Genomic DNA, 26,740 nt, shown 5'->3' on the forward strand with positions numbered 1-26,740 from the left:
TGGTTTCCTCTTTCCTTTCTCAGCAGTCAGTTGGAAAGTGCTATTACAAAAGACAAAGTCTGGTTTTTTTATTTGTTTTAACCTGACATAATAGGAAGTAATTTACATAGCTCAGTTGTTACCTGCTGGAGTTTGCTTGGCCTATGAATTGTGTTTCCAAGAACTCAACCCATCTTTGTATTATACTATTCTGACTGTTGTAGTTAAAATGCTGAGTTTGGCACTTTTTCAGCCATATGAGTACTTTGACTTTTTAATATTAAATTTACCATATAATATGAGCTAACAATTCAAGTGTTTGTTAGCTTGTTTTTTAATTACATTTACTTAATGTGATGAAGTTGGGCACATACACATGTGGAGGTCAGAGGACAACTTGTAGGAGTCTGTTCCTTCCTTTTACCATGTAGATTTCAGGTATGGATTCATGTGATCAGACTTGATATCTTTACCCACAGAGAAATCTCACTAGTTTCTTACTTTGTTCATATTATTATTATTATTATTATTATTATTATTATTATTATTATTATTTAAATCCCATCCTATCCAGTATTTGGGAATGTAACATTTTAACTGGCAGGTCCTAAATTCTCTCACAATACTGAAACATGTAACACGAAAAATAAAAGACCCAGAGACTGATATTGCGGTTCAGACTTCAAGATGAATATCAAAAAAGCAAAGCAGCTGACCTCTATCTAGCTCAGAAAGGGCTGATCCATGCACAAGCTCTTCTCCAAGTCTCAAACTGCTGCCTCTCCTCAGTGTGGCTGGAGAACAAATGCCTCCTACTGAATACTTGCTCCTGTCTTTTATACCCCTCTAGTTCTGGGATTAAAGGTGTGAGCTATAATTCTCTTTTAGACTGATTCAATCTTGTGTAGATGTGGGTGACCTTAAACTCACAGAGATCCACCTACCTCTTAATCTTGAGTCCTAGGATTAAAGGTGTGTGCCTGGCTTCTATGGCTTGTGGCTGGCTTTGCTTTCTGAAACCTCAGGCAAGGTTTAATAAATCATAAATAATATATCACCATAGAAACGTCGGTACTTTTTTTATAATGACAACCTAAAAGAGTTGACATAGTTAATGACATTTAGTTATGTAGTTGATTTGTTACAGAAAAAAAAAAATAACCTTAATTTTTCTTTCCAGAACCTCCCTTCTGCAATAGAGATAAGGGGGTGGTCCTTTGTTTCACAAGCACGAGACATAGCAAGATGTAACAGAAATAAAAGCATAGACCCCACTCTTGATGCATTCATAGTTCACTGAGCCAAATGGTACAATATACTAGTATCAAATCCCACAGTTGTGTTAAGCAGAAAACAGTGAAAATGACTGTTCATCCAAGGGAATCTTGGAAATTTCACTGATGTTGACTTCTTTAAATTAGTGAACTGAATAACATACATTAATTGATGGAAGAAAGAATATAAGCATCATAATTTATGTTAGTTACAAGGGAAATTTGAACCCTTGTTCATAATGAAGAAGTACATATGAAGCACTATTCTGACTTTACTGTGTAAGGAGAGAAGTTCACCAGTATTTATCTTTCTGACTCTAAATGTGCATTCTAAGCAGCCATAATTTGGACTATAACTTCTCAATCTTGAAGTTATCTATTCTTCTCTATTTTCTGTAGAATCAAATGGGATAAATAAAAAACCTTAGTTTCTTTTTTAACTATGTACCTTTTCTAGTTTCTTTTTTTAACCATCTGCCCTTTCAGTTGTTCTCTTGTCTCCTGTTCATTGTTGTGTTAGCAGCCATTTAATAGTAAGAAACAGAAACACCTCCCCCCACCCCAGGCTAGTTCAGATAGCACAGAGTGAGGTGAGGGATATGGAAAAGTGCTACTCATTTGGTAGGATCCAATAAAAGAAGTGTTGTTTGTTTGTTTGTTTCTTTGTTTGTTTTACTCTTTGGGGGCTGTCACCCAGTTCTCAAATAAATACTCAGAGACTTAGTCTTACTTATAATGCCCAGCCTTAGCTTGGCTTGTTTCTAGCCATCTTTTCTAACTTAAATTATCCTGCTTCTCTTTAACTACAGTTTGCATATATATTACATATATCTCTCATTCTTCCTCCTTTTCTCGATCCTCACTCTTCTCCCTAGATTTGTCCTCCTATTTATTCTGTCTGCATGCCAACCCTGCCTAGCTGTTAGCCAGTCAGCTCTTTGTTAGACCAATCAAGTGTTTTAGGCAGGCAAAGTAACAAGGCTTTACAGAGTCAAACAAATGCAACATAAAAGAATGTCTAACACATCTTTGCATCATTAAACAAATATTCAACAGCATGAAAGAATGTAACACATCTTAAACTAATATTCCACAACAAAGCAGTGTTTGTGTTTGGTAGGGACAGTGGAGACTGGTTAGAACAAGAGAGTTTTCTCAGTTTCCTTATTTGCTTTCTTCTCCTTCCTACTCTGCTGTTCTCCCAGCAGAACAACCTTCTGTTTCCTTGTATTTCTTATCTTCCCTTATAATTTCAAATTGTCAAGGTATCACTTTGGCCTCAGTGCCACAGGAATTCTTTGATACAAATTCACCACTGTCTTCAGAGGAGAAGCCCAGCAAAACAATTTGCCTTTGATTATCTGTTCCTGAGTTAACTGGCTAGAGCCAATTCAAGACACTATACATGTACATTCAGGGCCTTTCCTCCCTGAGATAAGTTGGGGCATTGGGAGAGGGCAGCAAATTGCATGATATTCTGCTATGCTCTGATACAGAGCCTGTCAGAGATGCAGTCTAGAGAAAGTTTAGATTTTCTTCCAATCCATATCGTTTTCCAATAGCTAGATAAGAGAATAGCCCCCTAATTGTCTGAATCCAGTGTCTATCCCAGAGTAAATTCCTGGGGGTGGCCACACCCAGCATTTCACAGATTATCAGAGAAATGACCATTAGTGCAATAGATGGCTTCTTCTCCATCTTCTTGTTTACTGTTGCCTCTTATAGGGCTAGGTATATGAGGAAAAGAGTGAATTTGGAATCAAGTGATAAAGTTTATTCTTTTATTCCTTCAGTGACAGGAAAAAGTCCCTGTTTCTTGAGAGCTTTTCCCTAGTATACAAAACAGGACTGATTCATGCCTCCGTGGTGTTGTGAGACTTAGAAGAAATTTATGATAAATCATGTCAGATGACTTGGGGAATACTAAAGCAGTATATAAGAAATAACTGATAATAAACTATGTTAGAGATAGAAACATTGTTTTCTGGCTGCTTGGGTCTGTCTATCAATATAAGCTGCTAAGAAATAACTCTCTGCTATCTACTCAACTAATAAAGCGTGGTTTTCAAAGACTCACACCAAGTTTCTAGTTCTCCAACTCTGACTCGGGCTGTCACCACCCCCTGGACTACTTTGACTAAAGATATAACAGAAGAGAGTGTGTGTGCTCCCCATTGTTATGGTTCTGTGTATCGTAGAGGAGTTTTCACTTTATTCACAAGCCAGAACTATTTTAGTGATAATAATATTAAGCAGTGTTATCAAAGTGCTGCTTTCAGTTATGAGAGGAAAAGAGCATGGATCACAATGTGATTTAACTGAGGATAATATTTACTTGAATATGGATAGGAGCAAAGAAAAGACTTGTCATTATATGAAGCTGCCTCCCCTGTCAGTCAAGAGATTTCATTTGCAATTGATAATCCTCAGTGTTGCTACTCTGCTAGGAGGGAGAATTAAGGAAGCAGGTTGGAGGTGCTGCCATTTCTGTTTCTTTGACTTTCCTATGTTTGTATTGTTTCTCTGCTGTGGTGGGAATAATGCAGAAACATTCTCAAAATGTTCTGTCTTTATGAAAGAAGGTCATACACAGATGTACATGTATACGTGTAAACATATACCCACCTCAGATGTATTACTTAAAGAGAGGCCACTTGGCACAGTCCAGACAGCATAGCCTTTGAAGTTAAGATGGATGTAGAACCAAAGATCAAAACTCAAATTATTTTCTGATGGACACAGCCTGGAGAAGTGAGTTGACCTGTGACCTTTGGATTTTCCACCTGTACTGTGCAGTAACAGGGCTTAGCACAGTACATTCAGTAAGTGCTGGCTACAGCTACAGTTAAATAGGCTCCTGATGGTTCTGGCCCTGAGAACTTGCTCAACCAGGTATGGCAGTGAAATGGTCAGTAGCTGCAGGGGAAATTTTAGTAATTGGCAGTAGGAAACCTTCTCTAAAACTGTAATTTTAAGAGGTTGCTCACAACCCTGTGCTGCAGTGAAGCACTTACTGATCCATAGTCTGGGAGCTCTAGGGAAGGGGACCTGCTAAAGCCTACCAAGCAAGATGCTTTAAAGGAAGTTTAAGTGAGGAATGAAGATTAAAAGCTCAGTGAATTTTTTTTTAAAGGTGGCCCAAAGAGAGCATTTAATGTGGATTCAAGCTTTGAGTGTGGGCACAGAACAGAATTAAAGAAGTGTTACTGGTTAAAATCCTAACAGTGGCAGGCACCCTGTGAAGTAGCATGTCTCCGTGATTTCATTTACTAAGCAGGAAAGTCCTGTAATATAGGGGAAATTACTTCAGCAGCTGCATAATTCATTGACAGTCACTGTGATGGCTAATCTTGGATGTCAACTTGACACACCTGAGAAAATGGAACCTCCATTGAATAATTGCCTCCATCAGATTGGCCAGTGGGCATATCTATGTGGCATTTTCTTGATTGCTAATTAATGCAGGAGGGTCTAGTCCACTGCAGGTAGTACATTCCTAGACAGGTGGCCTGGACTGTATTTAAAACAAAACAAAAATTAGCTGAACCAAACCAGAGGCTGTGAGCCAGTAGGTTTCTGCTTTGGCTCGTGCTCCAGTTCCTGCCCTGACTTCCCTTAGTGATGGACTATGACCTGGAAATATAAGATGGAACCCTTCCCCCACTCCCTGCAGCACACACAACCATATACATGTTGCTTTTGGTTAAGGTTTTTATTCACAGCAACAGAAATCAAACTAGAACAGTCACCTAGTTAGTAAAGGCTACGATTGAAACTGTTCTCTTAGAGTACAAATCCCATATTTCCTACTACACCTCTATCAGATCGTAGAGCCCACATGCTTATTTCAGTAATTCTGATTTCTAGATTCCAAGATAAAAATAAAATCTATGTTGTGTTTTCAGTAATCCATAAAGCTTTAGTGAAAAAAATCTTGACATTAATATTTAACAAGTTTATACTCATTAATATAAAAGCCATATTTCTTTGTTTAGGATGGAATTAATGTTAACCATTTTTTAGTATATTAAATTCTTTTTCTTTTGTGGGGGGCAGGTAGGGGTGGAGATTTTTTGAGACAGGGTTTCTATATGTAGCCCTGGTTGTCATAGAACTCTTTGTAGACCATGCTGACTTCGAACTCAGAGATCAACTGCCTCTGCCTCCCAAGTGCTGAGATTAAAGATGTACACCACCACACCTGGCTGTTAAATTATTTTAGGGAAACTAATAACCTACTTGAAATGCTTTTGTTAGAAGATTAAATCTTGTTACTGTCGGACCCATTGCTCTTTTTGCAGTGTGCTAAATAAACTTGTTTTCTGCCAAAACAAACAAAAAAACTAAAAAGTGAAAAAGCTAAGAATTCCAGAATCTGAAGTCCATTGAGGGTAAATGAGGGCCCTTGAATATGAAAGGATTGTGAAGTAGGGGCTCAAGAGTTGACTCAGCAGTTAAGGGCACTTGCCTCTCTTGCAGAGGACCATAGTTCTATTCCCAGCACTTAACATTGGTCAGCTGACAACCCATACCTCCAGCTCCAGGACACCTAAAATCTTTACTATGTCTGTTTGTATACACACATGCACTCACATGCACATTAAAATATTTTTTAAAGATTATGAAATAGTAACCAAACTTTAAGACTGCAAACTGTTAAGTCATCAATCAAATCTGTCATAACGGAATGTTTTGTCTGCTTTGAGTACTTTTAAAATTTCGGATCAATATTTAAAATCCAAGGGTGAATATTTTTCCATGTTAGTGACCAGCTAGAGCTGAGCTATTATTAAGATAGGAGTGTGCTTTTTCAGTGTACCACAGTTCATTTACCTGTTCTACCTGTCATGCCTTGAAAGCTTTTGAGTCTATGATGCTGAGGCTAGTCCAACCTCCTCTGGCTACTGAGTAATGGCAGAGAAAAACCCATTTCCCTGTCTGTACTCCTGCCTTCTGGACTCTCTGGCCCAAAGGATTGAAGGAGGTGAAGGAACTAGAGCTAGCCAAGCCAAAATGGATGGGGAAGTGGAGGCAGAGCTGCAGATAGAAGGTACAGGATCCAGACCTGCATCAGACCCCTACATATTTTAGACTTCTTCCCTCCTTCCTTCCCTCCTTCTCTTCCTTCCTCTTCCTTCTTTCCTCTTCTTCCTTCTCTTTCTTTGTCTTCCTTCTTTTCTCCCTCTTCCTTTCTTCCCCTCCCTTCCTCCCTTCCTTTCCTTTCCATTCCTTTCCTTTCCTTTCTTGATGTCATACGTTTAATAACTATAGAGCATGTTTCTGATATATTATCAGAATTAAAATACAGTCATACATCAGCAACAGGAAGCTATTCTGAGAAATGTGTTATTAGTTATTATGTGAACGTATAGAATATACTGTTAAACAGCTATGTCATCATTAAGCAGTATAATGGAGCCATCTGCATACATAATGGTTCACCATTGGCCAGTGTGTCACTGTGCATGCAAATCTGTGTTGCATTATTTACAGTTATGATTTTGGTAGGAAAGCTAATAACTTTCTTTAAGAAGGAAGTGATCTGTATGCGTCCTTAGAGACAAGCTGGTTTATGAGAGAGTGAGGGCATGAGAGTTTACATTGTTTTCCAGCAAAGAACTTCATACTTTAGGTGCAGCCTAAGTTGCTGTGTACCGCAGCAGGAATGGTCAGGACTCTGTGCAACAGGAAGCCTCCAGAACCTTGGTCACCAATATGGAACTTGGATACCTCAGAAGGGAACTGCTGAATGATGTGAACATCTGTTTTGGTGCCAAATAAGATTATTCCCAAAAAAAAAGAAAACATACATCTTTAAATAGCAAAGAAGGAAATAAAATTGTTTTGTGTAAATAAGAGTAGGTTAAATATATGGTATAAAATAATTTAGGGAATTAGGAATAAGGGATGCTATGAACTCAAGCCTGAAAAGTGGAATAACTATTAAAATGACAAAAACAGCAGTACATCCTTCATCTATGCTTTTTTCAACCCAGAGGCAGGATAAGGAATCTATTTGTAGTGTTTTAAAATTTTTCTTAAAATTCAGGTGACTTTGTAACACAATGGTTATCAAATTGGAGTTCTAAAAAAATAGGTTAAAATACAGTATAAATAGGGGTAGCAAGGTAACTCAGTTGATAAAATATTTGCCCTCAGGAAGACCCAAATTTGATGCCCAGATGCCATGTAGAAATCCCAGGAGCAGTAGTACATTTTTAACCCCAGCTCTGGGGAAGTAGAGATCTGAAAATTTCCTTGGGCCCATGGACCATCCAGCATAGCCTATGGTGACCTCCAGACCAATGAGGGACCGTGTTTCTGAAGAATAAAACCTGAGACTTTTGTCTCAGGGGTGTGTGTGTGTGTGTGTGTGTGTGTGTGTGTGTGTGTGTGTGTGTGTGTGTGTGTGTATCACGTAAGTTAGTGATTTGGAACCAAGGGAACGAAAACCTTGGCCAAGAAAAGCTGTCCTCAAGTATATGCCTTTTGATTCCCCTGAGTACTTCCACATTATCACAGTTACAATTATGTTCAGCTTTGAGCAACAAAAAAACTCAGATGTCAGTAGTTTAAGGAAATAAAGATTTCTGTGTTTCACAGAATACAACATACAAAGGAAAATGAATTCTGACTTTGATTTAGTGGCTCATGATGTCAAGACTGTTTTAGGTCTTATCAGAGGCAGTTTGCAAGAGTTGCTTCTTTCTTTCCACCTTGTGGTCCTGGAGATCAAACTCAGGTGGTCACGGTTGGCATCATGTACTTTTACTCACAGAGTCATCAGCAGACCCTAGGATTCCCTATGCCTGAAAAGGGGCTACTTGAGGTACTGTATCCTTGCCCACTCATGAAGAAAGGATCATGTCAACCTACCACCAAACCAGATTTTCTTTTTTTTTTTTTTTTTTTTTTTTTTTTTTTTTTTTTTTTTGTAATACACATTGCAGCAAGATTATACAGCCAATGCTAACTGCAGTATAAGACATTAATGCAAATATTCTGGAGTGGAATGAGCTGGGAACAACTACCAAGTCAATTAGTATGTACTATCTGACAAACATTTCATTTACTGCTTAAAATAAACTTGTGTGTTGGAAAAGAAGGGTCTGTTAGTTCCACTTTATTTTGCTGAAATCAGTATCATATACTTATTTAGTGATAACAAAAACAAAAGATACAATTGACTATATGTGTGCCTACTGTGCATTGGATGCTAAGCATTTTATATGGGTTCTGTTCTTTTCTCCCTTCCTCCTGAGGCTGGTGGGAGAGGATTCAGCTCTCAGATATATGTGAGTAACAGAGATATAGACAAGTTTTGATATACTTTGCCCAGTATCATAGGGTAGAGCAGAGACAGAATCCAGATTCTGTCAGTATGAGCGTGATGCTCTTCTAGCTTCTTCTGCCCTTTTTTTTGCTCTTCTAGCTTCTTCTGCCCTTTCACTATCAAAACTATATCCCTGTGTATCTGTTAATGTGCCATGTCGCTGACATTGTCCAGAGCCTTTGAAGCCACTCAGTGTCCCTGTTAATCCTTTTAATTTATGTGGCCTAGCCTGTTTCTTCATTATTGTTTTTATGAACATAGAATCTAGCAGCACATTATTTTAAATGTTTTGCCATTATGAATGCATTTGCTTTCATTGTAATAACACCAACTCTAAGGACTACATTTTGTTTCCATGCAGATGTCACTGGTGTTTCTGATGTTCTGTTCTAATTTGTGTTAGACAATGAACGTTTAAAGTACTGCCCAGGCTCCCATTACTCCAGAGGAAATGAGAGGCGCCCTGTGTGTGTGCATATGTTCTTGCATTCATGCAGTAGATGGAATGGTTTGGTCAGAATAAATTGTGTGGCTGAAATGAGAGTCTAGATCTTTCCTGGAAGGGCACATTGAAGATTATTTGCTGTTCATATTGGCAAACCTATACAAGCAGGTTTCTTTGTGAATGCATGTTTGGGCTGCTTGCTAGGCACAAGAAAGGGAAAATGGAGTACTCCAAGATCTTAACCTTATGTGCAAGGTTGCAGTTATGTTCAGGGCCTGCCATCTCCCTTTCTATCAGCTGTATATTGATATAACCTTCAGTGTTGAGGTTATGTGAGGTTAGGTTCAGACAGAAACTCACTTGGAAGCAGAATATGCGGGGTTGGGAGTAGTTTGTGAAATAATCTTTATGTTAAGAATGGAAGCATATTTTAAAGAATGAGTATGGACTAAAAAGCTCTGGGTCCTTTGTGGAGAGGGGAATATAGTTATCCAATAAGTGACCTCCCTCGTTTGCAGTGTATCTACAGCCATGATGCTATAGACAGGGATGCATTGTGTGAAATGCACATATTCATACACAGTTTACCATATACACTGTTTCTGGGGCTTAGTTAAGGAGTACCTCTAAAAAATTTGCAAGAGCCAGTATTATGAGTCATCATTCATAAGTTGCAGAAATTAAAGTGTAAGAGGTCTTGTAGTTCGTAGACTATAATAGTATTCTCAGGAATAGTACGTGTTTATGTTATTCCAGCTAAGTCATGTAAATATCTAGGAATACCCCCCAGTAGAACTTGGCTACTTAGTTTAAGATCACTGACTTAAACTATTTACAAAGTAAATCCAAGACAGAATAGTGATTATAAACTAAACTTAGAATGTGTTTGTGTATATATGTGTGTTTATCTGTATATACTGAAGATGTATGTGTTAAGGGTTCAGAAAAATGTTCATTTACCTCCCTCAACACCTGCCCTCAACACCTACCTGGAAGGGGTAGGGAAGAGAAAAAAAAAAAAAAAAAAAGGCCAAGACCTTTTCTAGAACTTGATTTAGGGAAAGCCAAAATGTTCTTTATATCTTTAAGTGATAGTAAATCTCACCAGAATTTTATAGCTGAAAATCTATCAAAAAAATACATTATGGAACTTCCATTGCATCCTTTTCTGTTGTGTAGGGAGTGCTCTCCCAAGGTTTGTTCTTACATAGTATATCACCTGACTCTTCTTAATAACAGGAAGAGCTACTTTGCCTGCTTGTCTTTCCCGAACTATAAGCCTAGATGAAAAACAAGCAGTAACCTTAAAGAAGTCATTTTCTGCCCCTTCATGCTAGAAAGCTACTAATGCTTTTCCTGTGCTAAAAAAAGTTTATATTTTACACAAAATTTTGTAGAATCAAATGCCTAGTTTTAAGGGATTAGGTAAAATGCAAATAAATCACTGAATTGTATCTCTGATCCCATGTGTGGGTTCAGATAGTAGCACTGCCTCTTGTATCTGTAGGAGGAAACATCAAGAGGGCAGAAACATTTGAGACCTGTGGTTCTGGGCAGTGTGCCACACTGCTCACGGTTCCTGGGGGCGGGGCAGTGATGTGAAAAACATTTTATTTTGCAGGGGGCAGAGTTAGTCTTTCTTCAGCCTACATTGCCATTGTAAAGGGGATATGGAGATGAAGGTCCACAGGGAAGCTGCCTCTTGCAGCACTTGCTTCTGGTTTCTACAGGAGGCAAGGACAATTTACCACCAGATCAAGTGTGTCAGAATTGCAGGAAGACAGAAACTCCACCAAAAGGAACTTGTGGTCTGTGTGTACCTATTAGGCTCAGACCTCACCCATTATAGGTTAGAACAGGGATACTTTGTTACCAGCCTGATTCTCCCTCATCTCACTGCTTTCTGCTCAAATAAACTGTTGGGCAAGCCTGAAGAACAGCCTGAACCCTGCTTCTGTTGAGCTGCCCATGTTAATGAGGTCCTAGTAAATCTACCTTCAGGGAATATAAACTAAACTAGAACAAAGCCTTTTGCATCAATTCATCCTACAGGTCTTTGGCCTTCTAAATGTTCAATGTCCCTGCCCATCTATGTATTTAGTACAGTTTCTAGAGTCTGCAAAGCTATCCTTCAGCTCTAAAGAGATTGCACCATATAGGAGAGAGCTAGGCACACAGAAAATGTGACTATTTCTTGAACCTAGTTCTCTGTGATTCTACTACAGTTCTTTTGTCTTGTTGGTTTTAGCTATGGAAGAAAAAAAAAATCTCATGATTGTTTTCAACTATAGTATTTATTGGGTGACAACAAGTTGTTGTAAACTTCTGAGCTTTTAAAAACTATTAATCTGAAATAAGGCAGTAGCTACATTAATAGTTGTTTATAAAAAGTATCACCCTATGCTAATAAGGGTTCCTATTTAGGCTCACACCTACTCTATTCTATAGATTATAACTGACCCATTTATAGGTGGAAACACTAGAATTCAGAGAGAAACATAACCTCCCAGGTTTACTTATCTCAGTTCCCAACTTTTCTCTTTCGGGTGGTAATTGATAACTAAAAGATCAAAGAAAGTCCCACCAGGGAGATTGCATTCTAGTCTACATGAGACTGATAGGTTGAAACTTCTTTTGATCAGGTGAATGGAAGCTACCATGCTTTGCCCAGCACCCATCCTTCGTCTAATTAATGAGATCTGAGTACTTCAGGGTTGACAAAAATCCACAGTCAACCTCAGCTTTCTTTTTACTGAGAAACATAGATTTTGTAATTGGCCAAATGTGGATTCCAGATGCAGCCATATTGATGACTTCCCAGAGTCTCAGTTTCTACATCTATAAACCATAGCCATCCATGCCTATTAAAACAATTAAGAGATAAGCTTGGGGTGGGGGTCATCTTGCTTTTCACATAGACCAGGGGTTCTCAGCCTCCATTGCTAGACCACTGCATTTAATTTTCCAGAGCATGGTCTGCCTGTCTTCTTCAGTGAGTAAGAGGCATGTGACTAACCACCAGTGGGTTAGCCCACTGGAGCCCCAAGTACTATCAGGAGTTGACTCTGGAGAGATACCCGGAGAATCAGTTTGTGGAGCATTCTCTCTCTCTCTCTCTTTCTCTCTCTCTCTAGCCCCAAGTACTATCAGGAGTTGACTCTGGAGAGATACCCGGAGAATCAGTTTGTGGAGCATTCTCTCTCTCTCTCTCTCTCTCTCTCTCTCTCTCTCTCTCTCTTTCTCTCTCTCTCTAAATGAACAACAAAAATTTACTACTACTGGCTTTATTTAAACTGTGAGAGATAGCACTTTTCCTAGTTACATTTATTTATATAAAAGTCTTTAAAATGGTTGTTATAAAGGAGTGCCTTCATTGTTTCCCAACAGATTATCTAGAATGTAAAAACAACCCCCAAACGAATTCTCTTGTCCTTGCAGTGGTGCATGAAATACTTAACTTAAACCATTCCTCGTGCCTATCCTGGGCTGAGTGAAGATTAAGTAGAGAGTGGGTTGAGAAAGCAAATTGATCTATGTACTTTATGGTAACTTCTCATGCTAGTGTAGATGGGAAATATTTGTAATGCATTGTTCTATATTAAACAAGTTCAATTGGGGCTCAGAATGCAAGAACCTCAAGCGCTTCTAATCCTTTAAGGATGGAGGGCACAAAGTGGTTTGCAGTAGAAATCTATTGTGGGCAGACATTGTCCTCATACATTTCATGAAAACATTGGTCATTTACCAGTGTTTCCTGTGCTTTATATCCATAAAGAACCTAGGACTCACTAACCACAAGCAAGAAAACTGATGCCAAGGGAAGTGAGTTTTGCAGGGGAGTTACTAAGTGGAAGGATTAGAACCTGGGACTCACTAACCACAAGCAAGAAAACTGATGCCAAGGGAAGTCAGTTTTGCAGGGGAGTTACTAAGTGGAAGGATTGACTTTAGACCTTTGTTTCTCTGGGGCATGGTTGCTGCTCCTCTTCAGTTTGAAAGGCAGGATTGCAAGTTTTGACAGCAGGGAAGCCTGTCATCCAGATTATGACCATCAACTGGGCAGCCTTGGCAGGTGCTTAAGACTTTCCTGGGGGCATTGTTGTCCTGGCATTCTTTTGGGTTTTGCATTGTTCTGTCTAGTAGGGCCAACAGAGAGTAACTGCTTTATTAGTGTCATAAATAAACAAACATCCGTCTCCATAGATGTAGTCTAAGGTGATAGAATTATAGCATTTCAATGTCATAGAACAGGCTTCAGGAAGAACTGAGAGAAGCCCAAATGTGTCTTTAATGATCCTTACTTAAATGTTTCAGCACCTGTTCTCACACACTGGTCCTAGTCCCCTTAAAAGCTGGGCATTTTCTTTCCAAACCTTCATCCCACCATCTCAGTGGTTACAACTGGCTCATCCAGTAAGTCACCTGTGCCCAGTTGGGTTCTGTTAGTCCCATAGGCAACTTTTAACTCTACAGCTTCAAGCAGAAGAAAAGTTCTAAGTATCGGACTTCAGAATGAAGAACAACTTTTATAGCGACTTTTCACTTAATGGCCTCTGGGGGCCCGTTAAAAGTAATGAACGCTTTGTATGTTTCGCACATGATCTCATGCTCAGTATCTTTGTTACTTGTTCCGGTATACAGCACACTTTGAGTTCAGAGCAATAGGCTTTATTCAGTTTAAACTAGAAGACACACAGGAGATGGGAGGCTATTGTGTTCAGTTCCGTGTGTGTGTGTGTGTGTGTGTGTGTGTGTGTGTGTGTGTGTGTGTGTGTGTGTGTGTGTGTATTAATTAGGTCTCTACTCACTCCTCCCTCTCCCCTGTTTGGTGCTGTCATGGGTTTGGAGGTCTTCTAGTAATGACAAGACTAGTGTTGTCTCTCATCTGATAACACTGAAGTACAATCCAGAAAGAACCTCTGCTAAGTGTAGCTGAAAGCAAATGGTGTAGTCATCTTTTTAGATGACTACAGGAACCTGTCTGGTAGGAACAGATCTTGCTGAGTCCATGCCCATCATCTGGCTCTTCTGCTTCTTGAATATTAGAGTAGGATACAGATAGAAAGAGCTTTTATGCCATCCTTTCCATTTCCCAGCAAGACATAGTGAACATACCTACTGCAAGAGGGGAGATAGGTAAGTAGGGGTCAGGCAATAGAAAATACTGGGCAAGGTGTTCCACAGAGACCTCTGACTTATTGGCAGAAAGCACTCTACTTAGAAGCAAGTGTCACTTACTTCAGACCCCCAGCCTTAATACATTAGCTCTTGACACTCTTGCATGCTGAGTCTCAGACCTGTACTGATAGTATAGTCATATTTCAGCAGCCATGCCCGCCTACCTCCCCCATGAAGACTATATTGAGTTACCACTGGGTATTTGTTTTTCTTTTTTTCCCCCTGAAACATCTGTTTATGCTGTCTTGAGGGAATGTTGCACAGAACACAGCCTGGATATTTTAAACATTGCTCTTGTTCACATTTTGAAGTGCTGGCAGTGTGGTAGACACCATATGGAGCTCTGACACCCTTCTAGTCTTCTATTCTTTCTCATCTACAGCCCCCATCTTCTCAGGAGACACTTCAGGCATGACCCTTGAAAAGACGCGCTGGGCACTGCTGATGAGTCACTTTCAGCCTACTCTCTCATGCTTTATTCTGGCTATTCTGGAGTTTTCACAGGCCTCTGACTATGCTAAACTGTTTCACATCTTCCAGAGTTTATTCAAGCTGTTTCCTCCACCTGGCATACCTTCCTACTGACCCCATTGTCTTCCTGGAAAGTACTAATCCATCTGCCAATGATGAGTGATAAAACCATTTCTTATTTATTAGAAGTGAGTCACCTAATTTTGTTCTTTTTCTCATAGTGTGCAGACTACCTACATTTTTGCACACTGTGATGTTCTTATTATATTCCATCACTTGGTCATTTATTTGCACAGAGTAGGGGTTCAGCTACTGTGAGATGAGAAAGACAAGTATAGAAGTGATATAAAAAAACATTTGGATGTGGCTGAGTACTAATTATTAAGTATGTTAATCACTTTCCATTCATTATTCATTTAATACTTAACTCAGTTGTAAGGGGTATCCTCATGTTTTCACTTTCCTGAGTGGCCCTGCCACAAGCACCCACCATTTTTTAACCTGTCATCTTGCTTCATTTTCTTCATAGTACTTTCTGCTCAGTACAATTAGTTTGCTTATTGCCGACTCATTGGAAATTATACCCTAAGAGAGCCAAAACCGTGTCTATCTTCCTCGGTGCTATAAGGCAGCACCCATTAAAGTGCTTAATATATTGCAAATGTTCAATAAATATTTCACTAAAAGAGTGAATGATTTGATGACTTTATTCCACAGATCGATAAAACAATGGGTAGTGAGATTAAATAGCTTTGTTGAGGGCACACAATTGAGGAGACAAACCTCTTCAGGAGTCTTAGTCATGCTCTTATGTAGGTAATGCTGGTATCTTATACTACTTTCCTTAAGGGGTCTCCAGAAAGACAGCTCAATAGCACTAGGAGAAGGTCTTATTTTCTATTGGATGTAGTTCCTGGCTTGAAGGTCCACCTTCTCCACCCTTCACCTCAGCAGCTAAATGAGGGATATGCTGCCAAGAACATGTGTGCTAAGTGCTAGGCATGTTACTGAACACTGGGTGGATGAAGACCACAATCGTTCTCCAAAAAGCTCAAGTGGGAGAGACTGGCATTTGCAATGTACTTAAGCTATGTGGAACCTGTAAGCCCCCTAGAGGCTGCAAGGACAAAGCAGGCTCTTTCCATTTTGCCTTCACTGGTTCCTTGAGGTAGACCAAAGCACATCATCTAAACTTAATTTAGATTTCATTTTCCAGAGGGGAAAAAAGAAAATGAGCCAAAAGCTTAAAAGTACTACTGTGGAACTGAATAAAAAGCAAGCCTGGTGCTTCTGACCTGGATGGACAGAATTGAAATTGACCTAAAGGGACTCTGTTCTAAGTGTCCTGAGTGATTCTGCTTTCATGTGTCTTGGTGGTGGGTCTTTTGCATGACTGTTTGCTGGAAGCATGGTTGTAACAGGAAAGTTGAAACAAACTGTAAAAATTGAAAGGGGAAAAAAAATCTAGCTGTCCTCCCACCCCCTTTTTGACAAGGCTATTGGGGATTCTCCATGACATGAGGAAGTTTTCTAGCAATTGTAACCACAGTGGAGTTTTAAGTCTGCCAGGGCTTTGAAAAATCTTTAACATTAAGGCATTAGCTGGAAGCTAGTTGGGTAGATGCTGGGAGATTGACTTCACTAGCCTCCTAATAGATTACCTAGCCATCACTGAGTTTCCTGCACAGGGTTAAAAATAAAGGGTGGGCCTAGATTGTAGTTGCAGTTCTGTCTAGCTCTGGGACCTTGAGATGATACTTTCTTACTCTGTTCTTCATTTTTTTCATCTGTAAAATGGATTGTCAGTGCTGCTACACAGTTATTGTAAAACCAAGTACAAAAATGTTGGCAAAGGGATTATCGTGATATCTAACAAATAATCACACCATTCCTAGAGTGAATGTTTATAATGTGTCCTCTTAACCACATGTGTCCTCTTAACCAAATGTGGAAACCTTTGTTAAAAGGGACCTCTTATATGTGCCAGAATGGGGTCTTGAAGATTAGCATGTGTTTTTTCCACTACTAGTCACAATCTTGGTTCCACTGCAGCTCTCCCTGCACTCATTCGAGCTTCAGATGACTTTTCATCTGAATGAGAGAGGATAGCAGTGTCTTAAACACTCTTTCACTCTCATTATGGCCTAGAAGACTTAATGACATCCTTACCTCTCTCCCACCAAGGGTCATTAAGGTGAGAGGTAAACGAGTCAAAGTCTTGCAATTTGGGTCTATGTCAAGAACAACTTGCAGCTAAGTTGTGGAGCACTGGAAGATTCCAAACATGTAACTGGCTAATAGGGAAGAAAATGAGAACTTTTCTTCATGAAGATAAGTCTTTTACTTATGGAAATAAATTGGTTTTTGAAGTTTCTTTGTTGGGGATGTTTGACTTAAGCTTGCCTCTGCTGTGTCCTTCTAAGAGTTTGAATGAAAATAGCCCCCCATAGGCTCATATATTTGAATACTTGATCCCCAATTGGTGGAACTGTTTGGGAAGGATTAATGGTTGTAACCTTGTTGAAGGTGTGCCACTGGAAGTGGACTCCGAGGTTTCAAAGTTCATGCCATTCCCAGATTTATAAGTTCTGGTGCTTATAGACCAAGATAATAAGCTCTCAAATAATGCTTCACTGCCATGCTTGCCTGTCTCCTGTTGGCCATGTTCCTTGCCATGGTGGTCATAGACTTTAACCCTCCAAAACTGTAAGCCCCCCCCAAACTCTTTCCTCTATAAGTTGCTTTGGTCATGCTGTTTTATCACAGCAATAGAAAAGTAACAAAGACAGTCCTCAGTGATAACAGTTTTACCAGTTCATTAATCAGATCTGCCCTTTACCAGCATGGCTATGTTTTATAAGAGCAATCATTGTTTATGATACAGGATTTTAACCCACACTTGGTGTTGGAGTGGTTATTATTCCAGTGACAATTAGAAAAGAAAATGGGTTCTTGTTTACCTGTAAAGACAAACTGTTAACAACATATGAGATTTCTGGGCAATGTCTCTAGGACCACAAGTGACCCATGGTCTGCTAGGGAGGTTTCACAGAACATTTATACTTTATGGGTCATTTTGATCATTACATATTCATTTGTAACTTCAAAATATTTCAGGTGCCTAAAGTGTGCCAGATATTATACAATGTGAGTGAACGTACACTGTGTATGTGTGTTTTCTCCCATCTGTTTAATATACTTTAAGACAGAATATATACATAGCTATATCACATTTAATTCCTTTTAGCAACTCTTTGATGGAGCTAGTTACTAATTTGTCCTCCATTTTCAAGTAAAAGCATAGAATTCAAAAGCCCTTGATACTAAATGGTAGAGCTGTGACTCAAAACCAGATATGTTTTGTTAACCCCAAACAAAGATGGGAGGAGAAAGACCACTTACCCAAATCATCATGGCCAAATTAATTAAAATGAGTTTTTTATTTATATACATGGGCTGCCTCCTCCTAAGGCAAGGTTTAAGAGGTCAGCATTGGATGAGCAAGACAAGGCTTAGGGGGTTTCCAAATGGAGGATTTTGTGGGCAAAACAGGCAGGGTTACAGGAACATAAGGATAACAGTTGGTCCTAATGACCTCCTGAAACAAAGGCACGATTGCAAGGTGCACATAACAAGGTATCATAGAGAGTCATACAACATTTTGAGCTAAAGGTAGGTTTGCAAGATGGTTATAAACAATTTTTTAAAAACAAAAACATGATTGTCATTCTTGGAATGTGCAGTACAGAACCATTTGTAGTTAAGGTTATAGGTGGAACATACTCCAATCCTTGAAAGACAGACGTTTAATCATAAATAGTAATGAACCTAGTTTGTCTTTACTATAAGATGGCTTTTAAGTCAAAGATAGGGGTAGACTGCTAAATCAACATTCATACTTCTTAGCCACAGGAGAAGTAGCATTAGTTTTTTTTTAAGAGTGCTTCCAACTTATAATGGTCTACAGATTTCACACCTTATCCCACAATCATCATGAGACTCAAAGCTATTGAAATAATGTGAGCACACACACACACAAAACTTTTCATATAGAGATGAGATTAGTGTCAAGTACATTTATTTATTTATCATTTCCCCTCCCCCTTGGTTACTTGCAAGATCTAGAGGCTTGGGGGCAACAGAAAATTTGAAGCCTCAGATTTTAAATTTTATTTCTAAGTGTGTGTGTGTGTGTGTGTGTGTGTGTGTGTGTGTGTGTGTGTGTGTGTGTGTTTTAAGGAAACTGCTTGAGAGATTTGGTTTTCATTACTCAATTAATATGCCAAGAAAAGATGAGGAAGCTGGGTCAGTTGATTTCCTGAAGATAGAGGAAGCAGGGAAGGCAAACCTTTGGGCTATTTTCTCCTTCTCCCCTGGAGTCGCATGGGTACTGATAAAGCATCTGGGAGGTTCATTTCAGTCCTCACCACAGAAGATCAGCAGGGATGAGGCCCAAAAGTGTTGGGGAAAGGAAGGAAAATTGCAGACAGCCAATATAATGGCAGAAAAAGGAAAAGTTAACTGCCCTCGTAGCATTTGCCTCTTACAGACACATAAACACACAGACACTCTTATTTCCACCCTACTTGAGTTTCCTGCATGTATTTGAAACCATCCTATTTGTGGCAGGGTGTGGGAAAAATGGGCATTAAGATCCATGTGTAAATAATGATTATAAATCAGCACACAATGATCTCTGCCTCACTTTTTAATAGTATTGTATCAAAAGCCATTAGAAACACATATCCTTGGATTGTTGGAGAAATCAATGATTCTAAGAAGTGAGAAAAAGGTAAGACAAACCTGGAGGATCTTGTAATATCACAAAGTGAGAAAGAGCTGAAAAGCAAGCCAAAAAAGTTCACACCAGTGAAGAAATGTCAAGGAAAGCTAAGAATTAACTAAAAGCTCTCTGTAGGCCAAAGCTGAACAACAAAATAGTTTTTGATTATAACCCCAAGTATAAAATTAGTGCCTAGGAGTCTACACAAATCTTATGTTCAAAGCTATTTCATATAATTTATGTAAGCACTCTTTAAGGAGAAAAGGAGCAAGTTTGGACTACTCATAATTAACTTTCTTCCAAACGGTACACAAAATGAAATTGGAAAATAGTAAATAATGTAAGAATTTGGGCATTATGCTGGCCTGCCTCTGTCACCTGGTAGAATGCACTCAGGCAGTACCTTGGTCAGCCCAGGTGCAAAGGACCCCTTTAAAGGAAAGACCTCCGCCCATTTACCCCTCTTTCTTGCTGTTCCTCTGGGGCAGACAGGACTTTCCTGACTCCCTCTTCTGTTCTCTCTCTGCCTCTGTGTCTCTTTACCTCTTTTCTCTTTCCTTCCCCCTTCCGTCCCTTTTCTAATAAACCTTCTCACTTAAGCTCTGTCTGCCTGGCATGTTTGTCCCTCCACCTACGTCACCCTTGTCTGCCATGGAATCCACCAAAGTTCTCCTTGTATTTTATCATAACATTAGTCCTGACATTTCCTCCTGAAAAATTTGACCATCACTATTGGAGCCAGTGGTTATGGTCAGCTTTAACAGTATGAAGTTATATTGAACTTCAGCCTTTGATAGTACATGATGCTGATTGCACTTTAACTCTGTAGTTTGCCTTCCAAAACCCTGTAGTCATGAGCAAGACATTCAACAAATCCCAACTGAAGGAGACCTACAAAATATCTAAACAGTACTATACCATCAAGAGTAGCTATGGAAATCACCAGGAGCTCCCAGGAATCAAGATCATTAAATGTGGTTTTCCTGAAACAGAAAATGACAAAATTTGAACATTTCATGTTGACATTAGGGAAAGGTAACCTAATTTCTTTTATTAATCTTTCTAAAATTTAAAGTCTATTTTAAAAGTACAAATAATGCCTTTTGACCCAGGAATTTCCCTTCTGATATTTTTCTTTGGAAGTTATTAGGGATGATTCATCTGCATCCATATATGTCACAGAGATATGGGAAATAGTGAAAAGGCAGAAATCCTTTAAATATCCAATATTCACTATTCTAAATATATGCATTTCAATCATGAATCATAATCTTAAAGAAATACTTTTTTTTTTTTTTTTTTGGTTTTTCGAGACAGAGTTTCTCTGTGCCTTTGGAGGATGTCCTGGAACTAGCTCTTGTAGACCAGGCTGGTCTCAAACTCACAGAGATCCACCTGCCTCTGCCTCCCAAGTGCTGGGATTAAAGGCGTATGCCACCAACGTCCAGCATGATAAATACATTTCTTGATGAGGAAAATTTTCATGAATGATACTTGAATTGGAAAAGTAGGTTATAAATGAGCTTAGGAATTACCAGCCAATTTTATGAAAACTAGGTATGTATTTTATACATGCATAGAAAAGATAGAGGCAAATATATTTCAGTGTGTTAATGGGGATTATCCCTAGTATCTGGTGCTGTAGAAAGTTTTTTTTTTTCCTTTTCATAGAAGTAGTACCCATTTAGTATAGAAATAAAAAACATCCAAAAAGCTATATTTTAATTTTTTTCTAAGTAACTTCCATTTTTTTAATAATTTGAATTACAAACAAGATTGAATTACATGAATATCCCAGTTCCCTTCTCCTTCCCTTCCTCCTCAACCACCCCCCAACTAAAATCCTACCTGTCATATGTCCTTTCTTCTAATCTACACCTGACTCAAAATTTCTGCTTCCTCATGACCTCTGCATCCTTCCTTTTCTTCCCTTCTCACTCTCGTAGCTTCCTCCCCCCCCCCCTTCCCGTGTTCTCAATTTGCTCAGGGGATGGTGACCCTTTCCCCTTCTCCAGGGGACAAAGTTTGTCTCTTTTAGGGTCTTCTTTGTTTACTAGTATTTCTGGCAGTGTGGATTGTGGGATGGTAATCCCTTACTCTATGTCTAAAATCTTCCATTCTTAATCTGGCAGCAACAAAGGATTTGGTCCTCAAGAAGGGAGTTGTAAAGCAGCTGTGCTATCGGCAGGCTAAGGAGCCTGACTGTTAGTCACTCATTTACTTCCTGTGGCAAGACACTAGCTGGAAGGCTTATAATCTTCCGGAGAAACAGGACTTTACAATCACTTGTATGTGAGTGTGAGGAGCATCACCCATGAAAATGGCTGCTAGGTTCATAGGGATCAAACTTGACCAACTGGGGTAACCTGGGCTACATATTTGATTAAGATCCTTTTATTATTATTATTATTATCATGAGAAACAGGTTGTTCTATGAAAATATGCTTTCATTTTTCTTTAAAAACAGAATAAGATGCCAGGCATTGGTAGTGCATGCCTTTAATCCCAGCACTCAGGAGGCAGAGGCAGGTGGATCTCTGTGAGTTCGAGGCCAGCCTGGTCTCCAGAGAGAGTGCCAGGATAGACTCCAAAGCTACACAGAGAAATCCTGTCTCGAAAAACCAAAAAACAAAACAAAAAAAAAAAAAAGCAAGATATTTCCCCAGCCCCCATCACACCAGAGCTGTGACATCCATGTGGGTGTCACATTCTTATTTATGCTGGGCCTGATATCCAGCCTAATACACAGTAGACAATCAATAAATATTTAGCAGTTGAGGAAATCAATAAATGATATGTCAGAGTCATGGGGTCTCATGCTCTAAACAGTGAAATAATTTTCTTTTCAGGCCCAGGAACCAGATCTGTCTTAGAGTAATAAGGATAGAATTTGTCAGTCAATACCTCTGACCTTTTCCCTGAGCTACTCCAAGTTTAATATAGTTTTATAGTAAGGAGCCTGAACATGAAGCCAGGCAGTGGTGGTGCATGCCTTTTTTAATTCCAGCACTTGGGAGGCAGAGGCATGTGGACCTTTGAATTCAAGGCCATCCTGGTCTACATAGTTCCAGGACAGCCAGGGCTACACAAGAAACCCTGTCTCAAACTAGCACCCCCCCCCAAAAAAAAAAAACTGGAAAAGAAATCATGTATGATTCAATATTCTCAGTTTGGGGTTGGGGTTGTTGACCTCTGAGACTATGATGACAATCTTGGCCTTTCTCAGACAAAGGGACACACAGACAAAACTCTGAATACAATTTCAGTAGGTTCATGAACATTTTATCTCAAGAATGCTAAAAAGTGAACTGCAGCTTAAGGAAAGGGCACAGTCACCCTCAGTCTTCTCATATTAGAAGTAAGATTGACAGAGAAACAAAAAGAGCTTGCTCTGAACATAATATCAAGGGGGAGAATATGAGGCCAGTTTTATCTGTGCTTTGATTCTGGCCACAGTCTTTTTATAAAAGACCCTTTGTTCCCTTTGGGACAGATGCCACCAAATACTGCTCTAATGACAGTCTTCTGGTCAGCCCTGCCTACATGCATCTTTTCTCCCATGACTGGACAACCAACAGGAAAAGAGTAAGGCGGAATTCTGATGTGGCATATTACTGAATTGGCTCTCCTGGCTTCTAGAGTATACTCCCCTTAATCGTAGGCCTGTATCTTAAGTGTTTGTACCTTGAAAATACTAGAACCCCACTGCTAGAATATTTTCTATTGATTGTTTCCCCAGATGCAAACAAAGAGCACAGATTTGTGTAGACAAAGATAAGCCTTTCCCCGGTCATAGCTGGAAGCTAATACACTACACGCCATTTCTTTCTCTACCCAGTTGAAACCTTAGACTTCCAGCCAAAATTAAACCTTGATCTCAAAGGACCCTTGGTTCTTACTTGAAGAGTTTCACTTTCTTCATCTGGGCTGTACAGAAAATAATAATTCCAATATCCTGGGATTGGAGTGAGGAGTGATAGAAAGAGTGGGTGAACAACCAAGTTCCAGGTCATGGAATTTCTGTGTTCTGGTCCAGTAAGCAGGAAATCAAGTTGTCTCTTGTCTGTTTGAATCGGTGACCTCTAGAAGTGGATGAGGAGTGCCTAGGCAGGTTTGCTGCTTTTGCCTTTCTGTATGTGTGCTCACCCCGCTGCCTTTCTTTCCCAGGACCAGTGGTGGGTTAACTCTGAGCATCTTAAGTAGTAGCCATTCCTTTGGGGCTAGACAATTGTGTTTTGTCACTGAAACATTGACACTGCAATCCTCTGGTTACATCAGTACTGACTGTGACTATACCACACTATAGAATGTGACAAGGGCAAGGAAGGAAAGAACACATAATGATCCAGTGTCCTGTAAGGTAGAGCACTTCCTGAAGACTGACTCTGCAGCATGGGTGAGACCTTGGCTCCACCCAGTGCAGAGTGATGTTCATTGCTGCTGCTTGTTTTGCTGACCTAATAATAGATGGCCTAACACCTAGAGGAAATCAAACTCCTGATTTCTACCAGTAGCTTATTTTGCTCATTAAAATTCTAAGTCTGATGACACCCCTTGCACCTTTACTTACTTACTGTATATTGGGTACTGTGTATTTTACATGTGTTCTTATTTGATACTCTCACAACCCAAGATAGTAATGTTTTAATTTAGAAATCAGAAATCAAAGAAAGTAAGGCACTTGCCCGTGGCCCTACTGCTCAATCAAGGTAGTTAGTCCCACCAGATTGTCGACCTGAATATTGTCTTGCCTCCCTTCCTGTGACTGATGTCTGAACTCACCTGCTTTTCCCTTTCTTTTGTAGTGGTGCCAGTGAAGAAGAGGACACATGAAGACTCAACATTCCCCGAGGAAAACACCCCTTCCCCGTGTGTATGTGACAGCGTGTGTGTAATGGCTTCTGATATCTGTGAAAGCTGCCTGGCAACAAACTTCTTCCACTGGATATGTCCCCAGGTCCACAGCAGACAGACATCTCCAAGGGACAACAAGTTTTATGCATACTGACTGTGTGCTTCTTGTTCTCGTGTGGTAGGTCACAGGAAGAGCCCCTTTGATCAGCTTGGAGGCTCTTCAGGCAACTCCCCAAAGGCCGCTTTGAACTGACTTACTCAGGAAAGCCAGCCCCTGGAATATTGTGCAAGTCAACAATATCTCTTCAATCATTAGGAAGGTTCTAGATTATCTTGAAAGGATACCTACAAACAGAAAACTCACTTTGTTCGTACTGAAGCTTAAAGCAAATGTGGCCAAGCAATGCCACACAGACTCATTAGACTGTCTCTCATAGTTCAGTTCCACCTTTGTGAAAGACATTAGGGCAGCTGCGTGGAAAATGGGCTTGAAGGAAGAGTCCAGAGCTAGAAAGAAGATATTTTTAGTATGTGAGGTTATCTAGGACGTCAGATTCATAATTCAGTGCTGTGGAAATGGAAAAAGTGATTGAAGAGGTAGGAAGGAAATGACTTTAAGGAGTGTAGAGGGGAAAGGAGCAAAGAAATCTGATTAAAAGTTGAAATCAGTGTTTCAGAATTCAGATTGCCCAAATTTTCCAAACTGGTCACTAAAGCATCTGATAAAATCTGGATTCTTGGGCTAGCTGTGTGGATTAATAGGCCTGCCACAACATAGAAGGCTGGCATGTATATTGCCAGGTGGGAATTTACCAGGTCCACCCCCAAGTTAGCCTACGGTGGCTTCAGTGCACTGTGAGGAGAATCCTTGCCACTCACTTGCTGACTGGATTCAGGTCCATCTGCCAGCAAACATTCCCTCTACTTACTATAATTGGAATCCTCCCTGCCCCCGAAGCAGCCCTTCACTCTACCTCCCACACCCTGGCTCTGCCCTCCTGTGTAGCATGAGCAAGCATGCCCCAGAGCTGAATTTCCTGGCCTTCTCCCATTCCTAGGTCATATTCCTTACAACCACACTTTTCAGTGTCAAGGAAGCAGTGATGTGCTGGTAGATACCCAAACACAAGCTCATTCGTGTGCACCACATCTTCTTAAGACATGAGTTTTTCTTACCAAATGATTTGAAGTCAGGGGATAACCTTATTTTTTAACAGAACAATCAGTTATGTTAGAGAAGATAATGTTCATGCACTTAAACTGTAAAGATAAAATAGGAGACTTGGAAGGTAACTCTTGTTTGCAAGTGGGCAGTGTGTTCCTTCTCCTGCTTGTGTGGTATTCCCATGTTCACATTGAGATTCTGTCTGAACTGTATCCAAGCAGCCTTGGGGTTGCTATTGACCCAGGTCTAGACTTCCATTGTCTCTGAGGCAGATCCAAGGAGTCTGCCTTGGGGGAAATCCCCCTTTTCCTGCTTGCCTGCTTGTCTGTAACCTGTGTACTTAGCACAAAGCTCTAGGGGCAGCTAATGTGTGTGTACAGGATAGTTCTGAGGCAGAAACAACATGTGCTTACTGTAGAAGACCTAGTTATGTCATTATTCAATCCTGTGCATGCTGTACAATGATTATTCCTTTGAGGCCAGGAACCTGCCAAGCCTAAATGTTGTAGGTTAGGATTACCCTAGCTCACTACACATACAAGGATATCAGGGCAGAGATGAGTTTAAGACACATACATACATACATACATACATACATACATACATACATACATACTCCCAAATTCGTGGCTAGTCGATAGATGGCTTAGACAATTTTGATGCTTTGCCATCTGTCTGCAAAGACTGGAGAATTTAATACACCCTGAGTTAATAAACTCCAATGATATCCTGTTTTTAAAAAAATTCTAAAAGGACCAAAACCATTCTAGAAAGAATGTAGAAAATCAGAAGATTGAAAAGACTTCAGAATTTGGAAGCTTGTATTGTCTTTCCCTAGTAATCATTGTTTGATCTTTATGTGTTGACCTTGTATTACCAATGGGTAGATCATTGACTTTCCACACCTAATCATGCTATTACTTTATATCAGTATTTGGGGAATCCAAGCATTTATGTAGTGGTTATAAACAGAAATATAAAAATATTTGCCAACCTGTCTCTATAGATTATCATCTTTCTGGGATCCTCAAGGAAAGTATTTCCCCTTTACTTAGAAAGGGTTTGGATTTGCTTTATGGCCTCCTGCACCTGATAAAACTTTAACCAGGAAAGCATTAACACAGCACAGCAGCTCTGCAGACCCCTCAGGTCCTGTGGCAGTGCTTATTAGGGTGCTTTTTCTGCCGTGGTGCCAACTTCTTCCTCAGAGCTAGGACTACTGCTTGGCTTTGGGCCCCATCATCAGGAAGCTTTTTGC

At 39.8% G+C, this 26,740-nt stretch overlaps 1 protein-coding gene across 2 annotated transcripts in view; it reads left to right on the forward strand.

The window, feature by feature from the left end:
- Nucleotides 1-26,481, forward strand: part of Trim44 (tripartite motif containing 44) — a 93,447-nt gene extending 66,966 nt beyond the window's left edge. For both annotated transcript variants that reach the window (XM_027422392.2, XM_027422391.2), the window contains one exon: nt 24,269-26,481. In XM_027422392.2, the coding sequence (XP_027278193.1) occupies nt 24,269-24,296 (28 nt within the window). In that variant the 3' untranslated portion in view covers nt 24,297-26,481. The remainder of the gene's footprint in view (nt 1-24,268) is intronic.
- Nucleotides 26,482-26,740: the final 259 nt, after the last annotated feature.

The sequence above is a fragment of the Cricetulus griseus genome, chromosome 6 (assembly GCF_003668045.3).
Source record: "Cricetulus griseus strain 17A/GY chromosome 6, alternate assembly CriGri-PICRH-1.0, whole genome shotgun sequence".
NCBI lineage: Eukaryota > Metazoa > Chordata > Mammalia > Rodentia > Cricetidae > Cricetulus > Cricetulus griseus.